The sequence below is a fragment of the Zootoca vivipara genome, chromosome 12 (genome assembly GCF_965207765.1).
Source record: "Zootoca vivipara chromosome 12, rZooViv2.hap1.1, whole genome shotgun sequence".
In the NCBI taxonomy this organism is placed as follows: domain Eukaryota; kingdom Metazoa; phylum Chordata; class Lepidosauria; order Squamata; family Lacertidae; genus Zootoca; species Zootoca vivipara.
The window spans coordinates 38665457-38683445 of NC_142595.1; the positions used below are offsets into that span (position 1 = coordinate 38665457).

The 17989-nt window shown below is 45.8% G+C and overlaps 2 protein-coding genes across 3 annotated transcripts; one reads left to right on the forward strand and one right to left on the reverse strand.

Annotated features, from left to right (window-relative positions):
• Nucleotides 1–620: 620 nt before the first annotated feature.
• On the forward strand, nucleotides 621–9758 carry MYL11 (myosin light chain 11). The gene is made up of 7 exons (XM_035134580.3): nucleotides 621–714; nucleotides 3071–3166; nucleotides 7199–7274; nucleotides 7400–7504; nucleotides 7585–7663; nucleotides 8578–8626; nucleotides 9380–9758. Exons 1-7 carry the CDS (start codon nucleotides 712–714, stop codon nucleotides 9482–9484), a joined length of 513 nt encoding a protein of 170 aa, XP_034990471.1. The 5' UTR covers nucleotides 621–711; the 3' UTR covers nucleotides 9485–9758.
• A 172-nt stretch (nucleotides 9759–9930) lies between these two features.
• On the reverse strand, nucleotides 9931–17019 carry QPRT (quinolinate phosphoribosyltransferase). 2 transcript variants are annotated; one of them, XM_035134570.3, is made up of 4 exons: nucleotides 16947–17019; nucleotides 14297–14853; nucleotides 13011–13142; nucleotides 9931–12091 (listed from the first exon to the last, which is right to left on the reverse strand). In XM_035134570.3, exons 2-4 carry the CDS (start codon nucleotides 14846–14848, stop codon nucleotides 11870–11872), a joined length of 906 nt encoding a protein of 301 aa, XP_034990461.2. In that variant the 5' UTR covers nucleotides 14849–14853; nucleotides 16947–17019; the 3' UTR covers nucleotides 9931–11869. The 2 variants fall into 2 exon arrangements, with proteins under 2 accessions (XP_034990461.2, XP_088511499.1); XM_088655373.1 differs by lacking the exon at nucleotides 16947–17019 and adding an exon at nucleotides 15603–16019.
• Nucleotides 17020–17989: the final 970 nt, after the last annotated feature.

Below are 17989 nucleotides of genomic sequence, written 5' to 3' on the forward strand. Positions count from 1 at the left end.
CTGATCCCTGAATTTCATACAAGGAATAAATAAATAAAAACATTTCCTGCAAAGGCTTTGGCATGCATAACTTTAACTATACTGACGTACCGTGTGCAGATGAAATAAATGCACGTTCTCTTCTTTGTCTTCCCCCACAACCCCCTTCCCTCCATTTCCTGGGTTGTCTCCCTCGAGTCACACTTTAGATTGTAAACTCCTCATGGCGGCGACCTGCCCTCTCCTACTTCATAATGCAAATTGATGATGCAAGTCACAAATAACCCCAATTGAAGCTTTTGAGTCCTGGCAAAAGATCAGTGGAGCCCTAAGCCAGAGGTTCACCTTGACACCAAACTGGGCAGACCTGTAGGACCTACTCCTACAGGTGGGGCTGGGGTACTACCACTAACCCCTGTGATGGCAAGATTTCTGGGGCAGGAACTGTCAAAAACCCAGCATGCCTTTTCCCTTCTCCAAGAAAGGAGTTGGCCCGTTTGCGTTCCTCTGGAGTCTATTTCTGGACTTTGGTTACCCCCCCACCCCCAGCCCTGGAGCCAAACTTGAAGATGTGGCTATAGTTAGCTGCCCCGCCTCCCGCCAGGGGAGTCTATATAACCCCAGGGGAATTGGCAGCCTGTGTCTAGGCTGCTCATCCTTTTGGCCCTTGGGACATCGCCACCGCACCCACAGCTGCTGTTTGCCCACCTGCCTGTCCGCTGAGAAACCAAAATGGTAAGTGGGGTGCAGTTGCCCTGGTTCAATCTAGTGGAAATGTACAAAGTGGAAAGAAAATGGAACGTTGGTTGATCAATCTGCAGCTCTTTTCTTTCAAATAGGAGGGGAAGACTACGAGACCATTCGGATTGTGTAGGAGAAATACATAATTCAACACCCAAGAGGTTGGGTATTGGAGAGTGGGGGGACAGAGGAATCCCCTTACCAATTTTCTAAAATTTTATTTCATGGCCAAAACAGTGCTGTACAGTTCTTTCTCTTACCTATTTTTCCCTTCATCAGTTTCTCCACTACTCTCTTTCCTTGTCTCATCTCTGTTTCAGTTTCTTTCCACTTAAACATTTTAATGTCTGTGCAGAAGAAATGTATGTGTTCAGTGAATACCTCGGAACAATTGAAGAAAGATTGGGGGTAGCTGAATGAGGTGGGATGCCAGATAGCAGCTGAGAGGGACAGCTTTTGATGAGGGGAAGGGAAAGATGAAACCTAAACCGCATGCAGAATGTCATGTTAAACAGGATTATTTCACATCCTTCCTTGCTTTCTAGCTAGCCTTCCTTAAGATCCTATTTCCTTCGCTGAACTATGCACCTTAAAATTCACCAGGGAATCCTTTCAGGCCCTGAATGGCCACATCATGCTCTTTTTTCTTGAATAATGCAGTAGAACAGTTTACCCAGCAGGGAATTAGTTGGACCCCGTATTGAATTGAGAGAGAGAGAGAGAGACAGTAAAGGGCAGCTGAGCAGTTGCTGAGCAGACAAAAGCTGCAGGAGTCATATTCCTGGCGGTGCCACAAAATTCAAAGCAAAGGAGCTGGAATCAAGGGATACCGTGGAACAATTTATTTTTTATTTGGAACAAAGAAGCACAAGGAGTATGCTTTATTCCCTTCTTCTTCTTTTTGCCCTCAGAATCTATTGTGTGGTTTGTCACTTCACCAATACACACACACACACACACACACACCCCTCATATTTTGAGATCAAGTGTACTGCAAAACCTGCTTAGGAAGCAATCACTCCAGGTTGTTCACGCAAGCGAGCCAAGCCACCTCTCACAGACATTGCAGGCAAAAATAACCCATTGCCGCCCTTGGCTGTTCAATCCATCTATTGGTACTCGCTGGGTACCAATGGGAAATCCTATGTATGGTTGCTCAGAAGTAAGCCCCAGTGATTTCAGTGGGGCTTACTCCCAAGTAATTGTATATAGGGTGGCAGTCCAAGAGATACAACTTAATCCTCTCTCTCTCTCTCTCTCTCTCTCTCTCTCTCTCTCTCTCTCTCTGTGTGTGTGTGTGTGTGTGTATCAGCTCTGTCTTCTGTGGTATGTTAGAGAGATTTCCCGAATCCTTTGACATATACACTTACCTAGGTAAACCTCAACCTTGTCACCCAGCTCAGCTATTGCTCAAACTCCTTTGCTGCCTTCTATCTCTTATGAGGCCAAAGTGCACCCTGTTCATTTCCGATCAACCAGACCAGTATATTGCAGGAGGGTTCAAAAGGAATTGTGTGCACCTTGCCAACACTCCTTAGAGCTCCATTTAACCGCATGCTCCAAGCCAACCTCCAAGGAGGAGGCCTAGTTTGTGAACTTTGATGCATTCCAAAAACTGGAACCCTCTTTCACTGGGGTCTTTGCAGTTTCTCCCGCATCTGCTTAAACTTCCAGAACCTCATCAGCGTTCATTTATTTAGTCGTCAAAGCCTACAAAAAGCATTTTTGGAAGCTAGAATGTGTAGGCAAATTCTGCAGGACGCACAAGGCTAGTTTACATTTTGCTGAACACATCTCTCTCTCTCTGTAACTCACTCTCACAAACACACCTCAGGCTAATACATTGAAGATTTTGAGGAAATACCTCGAATATGATATATTACAGCTCCTCGACCTGAAGCAGCGTTTGTTCTTCCTGCCGTTTCTCAACACTAACTAAAGTCCAGTTTGTTCGTCAAAGGGTCTTCTTTCCTCCCAGTTTTTAAAACCTTTGCTACCATAACCAAGCATTTTGGAATCACCCGAACCTTCATCCTGCTCCCCGTGTCTATGGAAAGTTTGGTAACATCCTGTTTTGAAACTGAAAAAAATAACCCCCACCTCCCACCCCCCAATAAAAATTTTGTTTAAAAATGAGCAGAAGCTGCTTCCAGACATTTCCCTCCTACCCGGAACAGAATAAATGAAATAAAATTATTTCATTTCTACCCCCCCTTTAACTATGTTCAGAACATTTCGCACTCTAGAAACCTGCAGAAAGTGTGGACCCTGTCCCCCATCCTTAATAAGCTTTTTGGGTGGTAATGTACATAGTGGCACTGGTCTGACTTCCCATTTTAACCCATTATAGGCACCCAAGAAGGCAAAGAGAAGGCAGGCAGCCGAAGGAGGAAGCTCCAATGTATTCTCCATGTTTGACCAAACACAGATCCAGGAGTTCAAAGAGGTAAGAAACTAAGAAGAGATGGAAGAGGAGAAAATGGGAAATGTGCAGCTTTCTGGGAAATGTAATGTATGGTGCTCTTAAAGCTTACCTGGAACTCTTCATTGAAGATGTTTGGGAAATTAATTGACAGAAAGGATGTTTTTTTCCAAGGTACTAGAAATGAAGGTGACTACAGTTCCCAGGATTCATTGGGTGGGGCATGTTTTAAATGTGCTTTAAATGTATAGTGTGTACGCAGCTACGGTGTAATCCTATAAATATCTACTCAGAAGTAAGTCCTATAGAGTTTAAGGGGACTGAACTCCAAGGTAAAGCGGGATTACAGACTCAGTGTTTGGAGAGAAGCTGCTTTATTGTGGGCATGTAAGTCTCGCCCAGAAATCAGAAGGATACAGAAGTTATTAATAATCCTTATAATAACAGACACATCTATAGATCACCTCATTGGAACAGGATAGAAATTGAATTTTGAGGACCACCAGATTGGGAAAAGGACCTAAGTAAGCTATGTGGAAGGATGTTCTGACCGTAAGAAATCTACAGTGTCTGGAATTTTCATCTGTGGGTTATTTAAAAGTAGTGCATCTGTGGCAGATTGATTGGATAGAATTAAACCTTTCAAAATGGAGCAGCTTCTGTCTACCCTATTTAACCCATGGAGGCCCATACCTCACTGATTTCCCTTCTCAAGCTTCACTTTAGCCCTTTCACTGTTTAGGATTCATCAGATGTTGAGAACGGCGGATGCCTCCAAGTTCTAAAGGGTTTCCTAAAGGAGAAAGAACAGGAGAAGGAATCCATGGGTGCTATAATTTGGCCAAGTTATCCTAAGCAAGTTCCTTTGTGTCTGTAGGATACAGAACCTCAGAGGAGCTGAAACTATCAAACACCACCTAGTTAGTTGTGCAGTACAACCCTAGGCATGTTTATTCAGAAGGAAGCCCCACTTTGCACGGCAAGCAAGTAAGCATGCACACAGGGTTGCAGCCTTGCAAGGTGTTCAACACCTCCCTTTCTGAGGTGGATCCACCCCTTTCCTCTGCCTCTACACCCCATTTAAGTAGCCCTCTGTCTCCTACGGTAGTAGCCAGCCTGGTTCATTCCACTTGGGAAACTGGTGTGGTGGTGGCGGTGGTGGTGGCAAGAGCTTTCCATGTGAAGTTCGCCCTCCCCCATGCATGAGATTCTTCCCCTCCATTTTGAAGAGGATCTCCCTTGCCCTTTTGCAGCCGTCGCTGCTGCCCCTCGACGCCCCACCCCACCCCAAGAATGGTGGTGTTTCCTTTCTGAGACCCTTGAGACGCAGCAGTGTCTATTTTGGGTGAGGTTAGGACCGAGAAGGTAGGTGACATCTGCGCTTGGACAGAGAAGCAGGCGGCAGCTCCTTACAAGGAAATCTTTGGAGATGGATTCTGGGTGACTGGCCTGAAAGAAGAGCTGTGGGGATCCAGACTCAACGAAAGCAAGAATTGGGCCGGTGTTGCAAAGGCTGAAAACACTTCATCTAAATCTAACATTTGGAGAAAAGAAATCCAAAGAACAACAGGAAAATAATTATCACTCCAGCTGTCTGGGGAGTTCCATCAGTCTTGTTCCTTTCTCTTTCCTCCATCCTGGTCAACGAGCATTTTCAACGTTTTTGATGACAACCCACTTTCAATCAATACATTTGGTGAAAAGAACAGATCCTTGGCTACTGGGCAATTTATTGTTGATGACCTTTCTAGACCACCTCCCTCTAAGCAGCTTGGGGTAGTGATAATGGCTGTTCCCCAACGCACCTCCATCTCCCAGTTTATCCTCAAAACAACCCTGCGACTGTGATGGGAGACTGGACTGGAAAGGATGAGGTGACATTTGCTTCGGCTCAGCGTCCTCTAACTTCCCCGCAAACAAATCAGAACGAATGCTTCTTAAATAGCCGGCTTTGTCCAATCTCCCTGTAAACAAATCAGGGATGAATGCTCAATAAACAGGTTGTCTGGAAACGTCTCCAGTTGGAACAGGAACTCCTGGCTAAGGTGGCTCAATGGCCTGACTTGCTATACGGAAAAATTATATATCCAGCCTTATGCTATGGTGTATTTTTGGGGTTTCATTGTCCCTTGGCAGTGGCAGCTACGTTGTCTCTCTCCACACCTGCCCAAGAGTAGCTAAGGGTTTCCCCCCTCAGTGAGTCCCATTTTGGAGGGCTGCATGTTCAGCTTTTATACGGAAAGATTGTTTACCCCCAGCACTCAAGATGCTGAGATGATGCAGTTACTACCACCACACAATTGTAATAATTGCCTTTAAAATGAAGAGTGTGTTGGGAGCGCCTCTGCCTCTCCATTCTGCATTCACTGTAGCTCTGGTGGGGTGGGGATTGTTCCATGTTTTTTTACAGGAAAGAAACATGCCGCACAACCCCAAAGGATAATAGTGACTGAGCCAAGGAAGGCGTGAGCTCCCCTCCCCTCCCCGCTATCCTCCGGAGATCTCATCAACAGCTCCTCTGGAATGTTCCATCTGTCCCCTTAGGGAGGGGCCCTGGGTTTAATATGAGACAGAAGAAGATTGTTCCCATTCCTGGTAGAGACTCGGAGGGGTATCAAGTGACAGGTGTCTCTAGGGCACAGCTGCAGAGAAGTGAGGAGGGGGAGGAGAGGCCCAACAGGGATCGTGCTGTGCTGGAAGCTGGTCTTTCTCCAATCCCACAATGCATTGCTAGATATAAGCATCAATAGAAGAAGACTGGATCTTGGGTCCAACCTGGGTCATGTTTTCTGGAACTCCTTTTACTTTAACCGTCCCGTCAGCTCATTAAAATTCCAGAGATAAGACGGTCTGGCAACCTCCTTGAGTAAATTATATAGTGGGCTGCTATAACTACTGTTTTTTGCCCAATGCTTGATGACCCCAGTTTAATGTTTCATTCTTCTTTGAATAATGCTGGCCATTGATTGTAACAATAAAGACTGGATTTGATTATCCCTTTTTCGATAGTCAGAAGCCACAAAAATATTCTGTTCTCTTGGCCAGTAGCCTTGTGCCCTCCATAGGCAATGGTGTACAACTCCCAGCAGCCACAGCCAATGTTTTGTTAGATGCCACTCCAATCTCTGAGCGGTGCGAGATTCCAGGGGTTCCAGGCAGCTCACCCAGGGTTCAGGGTTCAGTGGAGACGGTGGTGTCTTTAGGATTTATGGTTTATTTGCACATATATACAACCTGAGCCTACGATGGAGAAGTTCACAGCACTGACACTCCAAGAGGGTCTTGTTTATCCCACAGCCACAACTTTGGATTCAAGCAGAAATCATAAGTCAGAACGCTCCTTTTAATATTCTCTCCAGAAGTCAAAATTAACCTTCAAAGGAAGTTCATTCAAGGCTGGTGTATGTTTACCTCACCATGGACATTTACATGATGAAACCAAGGTCTTGAAATGTGTACTGTCAACACAGGCACGAATGTGTGCGATTTCCCGTTTGCTAATGGATAGGTATTGTGTAGCAACAAAGCAATCTGTGGTTCCAGTAAAAACTACTGCACTCACATCCACTGATGAAATTATAACCCAATCACACAAACACATTCATGTTTTGTGACATGGTCACTGGCAGCTGAGTGTTATGAATTGACTCCCTGAAAAGTTTTGTGTTTCAGGTTCTGAGGTGGATGGCATTTTCTTCTCTGGTGGTTAAACTGCAGTGGTTTATTCAGAACTGCAGAACTGTCAGTTGAGGTAGCAGGAATCGAGCGCTGAGCATGCATGTGCAAACGAGTCTTTAGAGGACCAGCAAAATCTCACAATTTAAATTGTGCTGAGTTACATGCAGGTATTATATATAGCTTCGGAACTGGAAATTTCAGTGCAGATCTGTGTGTTCACACATTCTAGAAATCCTTTTGACAGATTCGAGATGCAACAGTTGTTACAAGGAGAGTTACTCTACAAATCCTACATTCATTTTTGTTGGGAGGTAGGGCAGAATGCTGGAGGTAAATTGCCTGCAATCCCAGAGCGTTTGCTTTTCTCCCACTTTTTAGGCCTTCACTGTCATTGACCAGAACAGAGATGGCATCATTGACAAGGAAGACCTGAGAGATACATTCGCTGCTATGGGTAAGAAAAAAGGGAGTCTCGAAAGAGCGTGGCAGTGTGGGCAGGAGGGAAAGCAAAGCTTGGCTGTTCGTGGAACTCTCAAGAGTCATCCCCAGCTGATAATCCTGCCCTTCCCATCTCTGCAGGGCGCCTGAACGTGAAGAATGAGGAGCTGGATGCCATGATCAAGGAGGCCAGCGGCCCCATCAACTTCACGGTCTTCCTCACCATGTTTGGTGAGAAGCTGAAGGGTAAGCTATTTCCCTGTTCTATCTCTCCTTCTTCTCTACTTGATGTCAAGTTCTCACTTTCGCTCCTCTTCTCCCACCAGGTGCTGATCCCGAGGACGTAATCATTGGCGCCTTCAAAATCCTGGACCCTGAGGGCAAGGGCACTGTCAAGAAGCAGTTGTGAGTATCTGCCCTGCAGATCACTTTCATTAGATGTGCTGCGCTGGTTAACATGCGGCACCAAACCATTGCTTGGCTGTCATTGGGTTCATGTGCTCCCCAACACACTCACATTTCCTTCCCAACTCACCTGATCAAACAAACATCAGTTTGCTTAAGATTTGTGTTTGCCCTCCAAACAAATTAGAAACCACATTCTGAAGTAGATTTCCAATTGTGGCTTAGAAGGCGAATGCAAACCATAGTTTGTCTGTTCAAATTTGAAAGCAACTTGTGGTTGGAGAGCAAGAAGTATGCACTCTTGGGACTTGGACCTGACAGCTGAATCATGTATGTCTGAACCATCCTGCTGCATCTCAGATGATGATGATACGTTGGCTCTATCTATCCTACAAACTTAAACAATTCATTTTACACTAGTTTAATTGCCATGACTTCCTTTCAGACACCATTCTGGCAGCTGTAAGGGCTGTGAGGATTCAGAACCCTCACCAAACTACCGTTGCTGATGACTTTGAGATTTTTCTTAGTGCTCCATGGGCTTTTTCATAAAATGACAATGCCCTGGGAGGAATTATAGCAGTTTTAAATGCTAGATATGCATGCTGTTGTAGGTTTAAAGATCTTCCGAAGCTGGAATTCAAAGGTAGGGTTCTGTTGTCTATGAAACAGTTGCCTTTTGCCTGTGTGTGTGTGTGTGTGTGTGTGTGTGTGTGTGTGTGTAGAACAAAGCATTCTTCAAAGCAAAAATATTTCCACCAGGAAGGGCTTTCAGCTTATGTGAAACTGGGAGGGGACTGGGGAGCAGATGTTCTCCATAATAAGAGGCTGGAGTGCTTGAAGACCATCTAAAAAGGACTCACACTTACCTGGGGATCCCTCTCAAACATCTTACTCTCTTTGCTTCACTGCAGCTTGGAAGAACTCCTGACAACTCAGTGCGACCGGTTCACCCCAGAAGAGGTAAGAGAAATTCCCTGCATCATGCAGAACATCCAGCCCTTTCTTTTCTCACCTTTATGCTCCCCCCTTGTTCTCTTCATGCCCATTTTTCTTCACCTGTAAGCTACACTTTCCCTCAAAACATGAAAAGGTACACCTCTGTGCACTCCACTCATCTGCCAAGCCAATGCTTAATACATCAAGGCATCATAAAAGTCTTCTGAGAATTTGCAGCAAGTTTTCCTGTCACTGCGAAATAATCTCACAGCCCACATCCACACACCGTCTAGCCAGAAAGTGCAGCTTTTATATAGACTTGCCCTTCGGTCCTGTTTATCTGTCCTTTCTGGATTTAGGGTCGTAGCCTTCTTGTTCATCTGGATAGGAAGGGAAATACCCAGCCAATGGAATGTTAAATGTTGGCTCTCCTATGACAAGAACAGTGCGCCTGTGCAGTGATTCAATGGTTTAAATGCTACAATTCCATCGCAGGACAGAACTAAGTTGAGGTGGTGAGGTTGGCAGAGGGGAAATGGAAGCAGCCATTGCAGTTCTGCGGAAAACTTTGTAAAATCACCAATCTGTTATTGACATCAAGCAGCTTCTCTGCTTCTGAATGTCCACCCTCCCCCTCCAACTTTTTAGACATCCGTATTGAAAATAACACCAATGCATTTAACTGACTTGGGAGTATACCTTTTTTTAGCTTCCTGGGAAGGGAAACCGAATCAGGAATTGGGCAACTTCTCATTTTGGCCTCTCTGCCTCTTTCAGATCAAGAACATGTGGCACGCCTTCCCTCCAGATGTAGCTGGCAACGTTGACTACAAGAACATTTGCTACGTCATCACACACGGAGAGGACAAGGAAGGGGAATAAGCCCTGGTTTTCCCACCCTTGCTTTGTGGGGGGAATCCACCCAAACACCCCCAGGCCGGGGAGTTTACCTTACACTGGTCCCAGATGATCCACATACTTTTGTAACCCAGCAATACACACGTCAAACCTGTTATTTATTAGTATTATTATCTGGGGAGGAAAACTATACCCCCCAGAGCCAAAGCTGTGCCCACTTCAACTTGTCTTAACCTAACCGGGACCTTCCTCCGTAAAATGTCTTAATAAAGATGAGGACACCTCTGTTTCTAACGCCCCTGTTGTTACAGTTTCTTTGACTTTTCTCAGTTTGAAATTCAAATACTCCTGGAATGGATCCATGCAGTGGGTAAATCTTCTTTTTTTAAAAAAACAACCAAATTATATTTCTGCTTGTTAGGGATGCTGGGTTTAGTCAGTCCATTAGATTAACACACTAAAAAAGTTAATTATTAAGTATGTGTTCCATATTTATTGCATTTACCATAGGCCATGACAATATAAAAACAGGAGTGGTGGACATTATATAACAAGTTTGATGAAAAATAACAGATTAGGCCTAAACCAATAAAAACCACTTAATTAACTGAGCAGCAGATATAAAATGTAACAGGTGGTATTCAATGACATTTTACTCATAGCAGATCCACTGGACTTACCTTAATGAACATAGCGAGCAGTGCAATCCTAACCCGGTCTACTCATAAGTAAGTCCTATTGAATTTAGTGGGGCCAATTCCTGGGTAAATGTGATGAAGATTGCTGCCTCGGGTTTGTAAATTTCAGAGGGTGTCTATTGTGAGCAACACTTAGCTGAATACCGCCCAATATTTTTTAATACTTTCTAGAATCCATACTGGGGGAGGGGGGCAGGGGGTTACCATTATTAGGTCAAGCAACATGTCACAAAGTAAAGAGGAAGCTTTTGAGTTTCTTAGAACTCTTTGGGGCTATGGAGTAAGCTAAGCAAGGGAGGCTGGGTGCAGCCATGCTGCCTGTCTCTGGAAAGAATCTTAAAAGATGGAATGTGGGAAGAGGCAGCAGCTATTCAAACGAGGCTTTTTGGTTGGGGAGGGGCTGTGCAGGTGGCAAGTTGAATCAAGACCTCGTGGAAAGAGAAGGCATACAACAGATACAGCAACTGCCGTTTCCTCATCTCTTAATATATAAAAACTGCAGGTGGCCAGCATTGCCTTAAAATTGAGCATTCCTCCCTAGCTAAGAGGGTGGGGGAAGGAGAAATCCACCCGTAGCTACACACTACACGAATCCACACACAAATGATTTTAAGCCAGTAAAGGTCCGCTTCTTGCTTCAGGGCAATTGCTTTCACCCATGTTGTTGTTTAGTCATTTAGTCGTGTCCGACTCTTCGTGACCCCATGGACCATAGCACGCCAGGCACTCCTGTCTTGCACTGCCTCCCGCAGTTTGGTCAAACTCATGTTCTAGCTTCAAGAACACTGTCCAACCATCTCGTCCTCTGTCGTCCCCTTCTCCTAGTGCCCTCAATCTTTCCCAACATCAGGGTCTTTTCCAAGGATTCTTCTCTTCTCATGAGGTGGCCAAAGTATTGGAGCCTCAGCTTCAGGATCTGTCCATCCCGTGAGCACTCAGGGCTGATTTCCTTAAGAATGGATAGGTTTGGTCTTCTTGCAGTCCATGGGGCTCTCAAGAGTCTCCTCCAGCACCATAATTCAAAAGCATCAATTCTTCGGCGATCAGCCTTCTTTATGGTCCAGATCCATTGATTAAATCAACTAAAAGTCATTCAGATACGTTTACTTCGACTCAAGAGGCAGAGAGTTTGGAGGGGGGGAACGGTCTCTTGCAATAGATGTGGTGCTGCGTGTGGGGCGGAAGCATCCTGAAGGCATTCAAGGAACAAATATTGAAGGTGTTGGGGAACCTGTGGCCCTGCAGCTGTCCTTGGACTCCAACCCCCATCACCCCCCGCCAGTATGGCAAATGATATGGGGTGGTGGGAGTTGGAGTCCCAGCGCCACCTGGAAGGCCTCAGGCTTCCACACCCTGGCTTTAAAAAAAAAAAGATGAGTTTTTACTCGGCTAGCTTACCAAAACGGCCTGCAGCAGGAGCTGAGCAAACACAACAGGAAAAGATCCCCACCCATTTTTTTTTAGGGAGTGTCACAGCAGAACCCCTAGAGATCACCTCTTGGGATCCTTCTGCAAGAGCAGATGCAGCCACTGTGCTTGACACACTGGAACAAAGCACCCTGTCCCTGTAATTTCGGACCTTCCAAAAGTGCAGACATGGCACAAACCTTGTACACAAATTGGTGCTACCCACCCTCTACCACATCCCCACCAACATCAAACCTTCCGCCACCTGGCGATGCCTCTTGTCTGGCTCCCCCCATCCTAGGACTCAGAAGACAAAATTCCGCAGTGGCGGCTTGGAGGCCGGATCCCGGCAGATCTTGAGAGAGAAATCCACAGCTCTCGCTGACTGGGTGAGGCAACCGAGGGAGACCACGTCAATGTTGGGCCCCACAAACTGGGCCACGTTATCCTCAGTGATCCCCCCGCTGGCTTCCACTGTTGCACAGGGGAAAGAGGCCTTCACCGTACTGGCTGTGGGGTGCAGGTCCTGTGTAGAAGAATTGGGGAGTGGAGGTTAACAGGAACAGAGGCTGAGTCCACTGGAAAATCTCAGGGCTTATTCACACTTACGTTTGTTGCCTCGCTCTTTCCAGGTCCGTGTTCAAAACTCCATGTCCGAGCATGGTGGGTTTTTTTTGCCTCTGAGCTTTCCCCACGGAAACCTGCTCTTTGGCGCTCAATTGGAGAAAACATCAATTTGGGTTTTCTGCCAATTGACGTTTGCTCCGATTCAGCTTTAAAGAGCGGGGTTTCGTGGGGAATGCTCCAGAACAAAAAGAAAGGGTGCTTCTTGGAGGTTTAAAGCATGCACCGTGCCTGGAAAGAGCGGAGGAAAGGTATGTGTGGGTAAGCCCTCAGTGTCACAACTGAGGCCTAATTCTCAGACTGCCTTTGAGGGATAGTTGCTGTTGAAACTGGTGCATAGTTCTCACCCAGAGGGCCACATTGCCTTCTTAGGCAGCTTTCAAGGGCCACAAGCTGGTGGGTGGAGCCAGAGGGAAAAGTCAGCAGGGCAACTAATGTCAATTTTACTTTTGTACTGTAGGCTAGCTACACAGTACAAAAAGGACACATTGCTTGGGATGGTAGATTTTTTTTTTTAAGCAAACACCAAAGCCTGCCCAAGGCTGAGTGAGTTGGAAGCACAAATCCATGCTGGAGTCAGATGAGGATTGGGGGACTACAGCAGGAAAAAAAAATCAAAATGGATCCAATCCTGAAGGGATGAATATCTTGGGCCTGATGCCATTAACACAACCCTGCTGGACAGCACCTTTAAATATTGTGGTGCTTTCACTTCATAGTTTCAAAAATTCAAAAGTCACGCCGTTTACAAAGTAATAAAAAGACACAAACAGCAATTTCAGCTTCAGCACCTGTCCTCATCTTGGCCAAGCCAAGTATACCTGCGGAGCAAAGTTATCCAACATGATAATATCTGCACCACATTCTCCTGCCTCGAGAGCCTCTTCCAGTGAACGGCACTCAACCTCCACCTTCAGGGCAAAGCCTCCGACACGCCGGGCACTCCGGATAGCCTGTGGGATGGTAACATTTAAAAAACAGGTATGAAGCAAACTGGTGCACAGGCAAGCTTTAGATTTAAAAAACAACAACTCTTTTCCTGGTTATTGTAGAGTTCAAAATGTAATAAAAACAATTTGAAGAATCCCACTTATTCACCGCTAATGTAACAGCGAGACTTTAGCCTCTTCTGTACTGTATATTTAAAACAGTATTTGTCACTTTAAGCAGTCATGGTTTCCCCCAGAGAATCCTGGGAAGACTTGTTAGAATACCTCTACAGCCCTCGCAAAACTACAATTCCCAGAGTTCCCCAGGAAGAGGGATTGATCGTTAAACCACTCTGGGAACTGTTTGCCTGTGAGGGGTAGAGCTTGGCAATATATCATCCAAAACCGGTTCGAAGTCCAAATCATGCTACCGGTTTCATAATTTTTGACCTGGTGATAGATCGTGAATTATGATGTTTGTGTGCTATGCATAAATCACAATGTGGGGAAAACCATGAAGCCAGCCAATGCTTCTCTTTATTCCTGCAGTCCCTGTTAACTCTCCCAGCTCAGTTCTCTTTCAGCAAATCACAAGAGCAGGTGCTGGCAAAAATCACAATGCAGGGAAAACCGTAATGCCAGCCAGTGCCTCTACATAACTCCATCCTTATTTCCAGTGCTTTTTTTCCTAGAAAAAGAGGTGCAGGAACTCCCACTTTTTTGAGACAGACAGCCCTAAGTAGCTGAGATTTCTTTACAGAGCACCAAAATTGTGCAGGTTTTTTTAGAGAGCGCCAAAGCCACAGTCGCTTTTGGCACCATCAATGCCGTTGCCCTGTCCAGATCGCAGTGCCGTGCCGCCTGCCGCCTGCCAAGAGGTGCCAGAACTCACCGCAGAGGTGCTGGAAATGCTTATTCAAGACACTGGGATATATCAGTATATTTCGTGATGTTTAGCTGGTGATATATCGCATGTTGAAAACCAGATATCACCCAGCCCTAGTGAGAGGAATCGTTTCCTAGTAACTCTTGGCACCTTTAGCAAACCACAGTTCCCATGAGTCTTTGGGGCAATCCATGTTTCTTATGATGCAAGGTTCAGATGTGGCCTTGTTCTACCGCCATATGTGTCGCACAGTGATGGAGGGAAGGAGAGAGACTGGCAAAGCAACACCCACCTGTGTGATGCCACCTGATGCCCACACATGGTTGTCTTTCAACATGATGAGGCTCCCCAGGTCGTAGCGGTGGCAAGAAGCCCCTCCCACCAGGAGAGCATGCTTCTCAGGCAGGCGGAAGCCTGGCGTGGTCTTCCTCGTCCCAGCCACCTCTCCGTGCCAGCCAGTTTCCCGCGCTGCTTGACACGCCTTTGCTGCTGACGTAGCAATACCACTGCATCGCCCGATACAGTTCAGAGCCACCCGCTCGCCCAGCAAGATATCTTTGGCTGGCCCACGCACTTCCGCCACCCGGCTGATTGGTTCTGCCCATGCTCCCTCTGACTGGAGCCACTCTACAGAGCAGCCAACTTCAGCAAAGACGGCCTCAAAGAAAGGGAAGCCGGCTAAGACTCCTGGGGACTTGCAGAGGAGCACGGCACATTCCTGACGGTCACCGACAGCATAGCCACCGTAGTCAAAGGCAGGAGCATCTTCCCGCAGCCAGTCACAGGCCAGTTGACGCAAACGGGCAGCGGGCAGAAGGTGTGAAAGATTTGGCTGGGAGGCCATGAAGACTAAGAAGAAGAAACCATAGAGATATTGGCAAAGGCATACCAGACGGAGCCCAATAAACTAATGGTGTCACCTAGGGGTAGGAATGAGGGGTGGGAATTGCTACCCTTTGCCTGATGGCAGCTCTTCCTAGTGGGAGGAGAAGGATGGACATTAGGTTATCTTCCTATGATGACCCAAAAACCCAGAAAATGGGGGATGTGATAATGTTTGGGTCCCTGTGTGGTCTCTACTTGGACAAAGGGGCCACAATCTGATAGCTGACCATTTTCTATATATATATATAGTGGTGACTATATATAGTGGGACTCACCTATAAGCTAGCTCCAGCTTCTGCACCCCAATTTCTCCCCTCTACACCAGTAGAGACAACAATATCACATCAGCAACTGGACAAGGTTTATTCCCCACCCCCCACTCCTTTTAATTTTTTTATGTTAGTATAGTAATATAATGGGTTGAATTAAAAAACACTGTGGAAAAAGAGGAAGAAATGCTACTGGGATCTTCAGGGTTAAGTCCTCTGGTACACGATGCCAGCCAGCAACACCCTTTTGCAGGATACGCCAGTCCATTCTCTGTGCTGCCCATCAGCATTCTGTCCCACCCATGCAAATGTTTTCCCACATTCTGAGGCTGCCAAGCATATTCAGTTCTCATTGAACTTTTTTGGGGGATTGTTATACTCACCCCCTTGTTTATTTTTTACTCATGGTATGCTGTTAGTAAAAGGAAAGGAAGTGAGGCTCACCTTGGTTCATAGCAGCCAAGTCCTAGGGACCCTCCAATAAAATATTTGAGGAGGCCAGCTGCCCAAAAGTTAATGGGAATTGCCATTCAAATGATGTGTGTGTATCTTGTGATTATGTGGGTCAGGGCTTATCTGCTCCCCACAGTATTTTATTCAAGTTGGCACCCCTGCCCTGTTTTTTTAGGAGGAGTGGGACATTGCCAGGCCCTCACCTGCCTGCCTTCTTTCTTACTTACAGCCAGTCCAGCTCTCCTGCTGATCTGTACACAAAGTTTACACAGTGGTTAAACTATGGCCAATCTTTTGTGAGCATCTGTTCTGATTTGTTTACTATGCAGACGTTCTCTGACAAGGACCATTCATCCTACATTCACCCCAAAGTTATTTGCAGGGTATTTCCATTTCTTTCCTGTAATCATTCATTCAGCCCACGTTTTGCAACACATTTCCCCGTTACTTTCCAAACCTCAAGCAGCCCCGGTTTTTCTTTATTGCTATTAAAGTCTATTTGTTGTGTGAATCCTTCCTGCAAGATACTGACGACAGCCTTGAGGCACTCAAAGTGGTTGCATCACTTTGCCCAAAGTCCCAGGTGAGGTTACCTCTAAAAAGTACTGTGTATAGGGCAGGGGTGTGTGGACACGGGTGTGGGTGAGAGAGAGAGAGAGGTGGGTGTGGGGAGAAAAAAACTGGACTGCCTAAGCAAAGAGCCCTGCAGAACAGAGGTCAAAATCCAACTTTTCCTCATTAGGCTCACGTTGCCACCTAAATTCTATGGAATGAAGTAGATACTTATTTTTTTTAATGTAAGGATGTGGTCAGTCCTTTTTTTCTGGGGGGATGCAGGGGTATGCATACCCCTAAACATTTTGTGAATCTAAATTTGGCCTCATTGAAGGGCAGTATTTCAATATGAGTAGGGAAATGAGAGTACCCCTAAACATTTTTTTTTACAAAAAAAGCACTGGATATGGTTATTCTAACTTTTACCTGCTGCTAGTACTAGGTGTGTGTGTGTGTGTGTGTGTGAGAGAGAGAGAGAGAGAGAGAGAGAGAGAGAGAGAGAGAGAGAGAAGGGGAGGGTGAGAATCCATCATTTAAAGCCATAAAAAGGGAGCTTTTAAAAAAGCAACATAATAAAGCAACACATTTCTCCCCAAACCCAACAAAGTGCGAACCAATAAAGATAAAACCAACTGTTAACCCACAGTAACTAGACCAGTCAAGGCAGCCTTTGAATGCTTCCGATGTTTTGTTCTAGGATTCCCCCTTCCACCCCTAAAGTTCTGTGGGTATCCCAGATGTACTGTAGCTAGTTTAAAAGAGGCAAAGTTGGTTGCTTACCTGACTAGCCAGGCTCCAAAATGTCTCTCTGCAACTTTTCCTCGTCTAACTGGTTGCACAAGATAAATTTCCTGAATTCCTGAGGGGTGGGAGGCCGTACAATGAGGGGTGGGATTAGGACCATGATGATTGCTTTTGGCACTTTGGACTGTTGTTTCCCCCCCCCCCTTGTATAAATAACCTCTCCTGCACAGCTGTATCGTATCAGGGCCAAAGTAGGCAAGGCTCCATCCAAAGGATCAGCAATCGCATGAGCAGACTTTTAGAAGTCCTGGGAAATAACGCAATGGCCTTTTCATTCAAATACTATCATTTGTTAAAAAGAAAACAGAATAGGGAGGGGGTAGTTATGGGAGCTGTACAGGATGATAGGTGCATCATTGTCATCATTCATGCCGGATTTACGTATCAGCTAAACAAGCTATAGCTTAGGGCCCCACTCTATTGGGGGCCCCCAAAAAATGTAAAGGAAAAAACCCTGGATGCACATTTCCAAAATATTAGATAAAATACTAATAAAATAAAACCTACATATAGCAACAGTGTTTTGTGTTGTGTAGCCTCCTATGATGTAAGTAATGGGCCCTGCCTGCTAGCCTGCTCCCTAATGTAAACAAAATCTGGCCTTATTCCCTTATGGGGTATACAAGAGCCCTTATAGAGTCCTTTGTAGGTTCTCCATCGGTAGGAGAAAATAACAGAGGCCAACCAGAGAATATTGAGAAGCAAAGCAGCTAGTAAGCTTGATCTCTATTGAACTGTTGCAACAGGGTGCTCCCTCTCACACAGGAGAAAAGAGGAGGACCTAGAACAAAGGTGTGCCTACCCTTATATAGACATTTTAAATTGCCCGCCCTGGAGTCCAAGATCACCCCCAGAAACCTCATACATAGATCACAGAAGGGGTGTAGCCCAAGACCACCCCCCAGATACATCATACCTACATCACAGAAAAGGCAGTCTACAACAGAAATTTGAATACAGGTAGGTAGCTGTGTTGGTCTGACATCGTCAAAACAAAATAAAAGATTTCTTCCAGTAGC

Coding starts and splice junctions, on each gene's coding strand:
- MYL11 (XM_035134580.3), top strand. Junction 7,505..7,584: donor GTTTGGTGAGAAGCTGAAGG/GTAAGCTATTTC, acceptor TTCTCCCACCAG/GTGCTGATCCCGAGGACGTA. Junction 8,627..9,379: donor ACCGGTTCACCCCAGAAGAG/GTAAGAGAAATT, acceptor TGCCTCTTTCAG/ATCAAGAACATGTGGCACGC.
- QPRT (XM_088655373.1), bottom strand. Junction 13,143..14,296: donor CATCAGGTGGCATCACACAG/GTGGGTGTTGCT, acceptor ACCATCCCACAG/GCTATCCGGAGTGCCCGGCG. Junction 12,092..13,010: donor TGGATAACTTTGCTCCGCAG/GTATACTTGGCT, acceptor TCTTCTACACAG/GACCTGCACCCCACAGCCAG.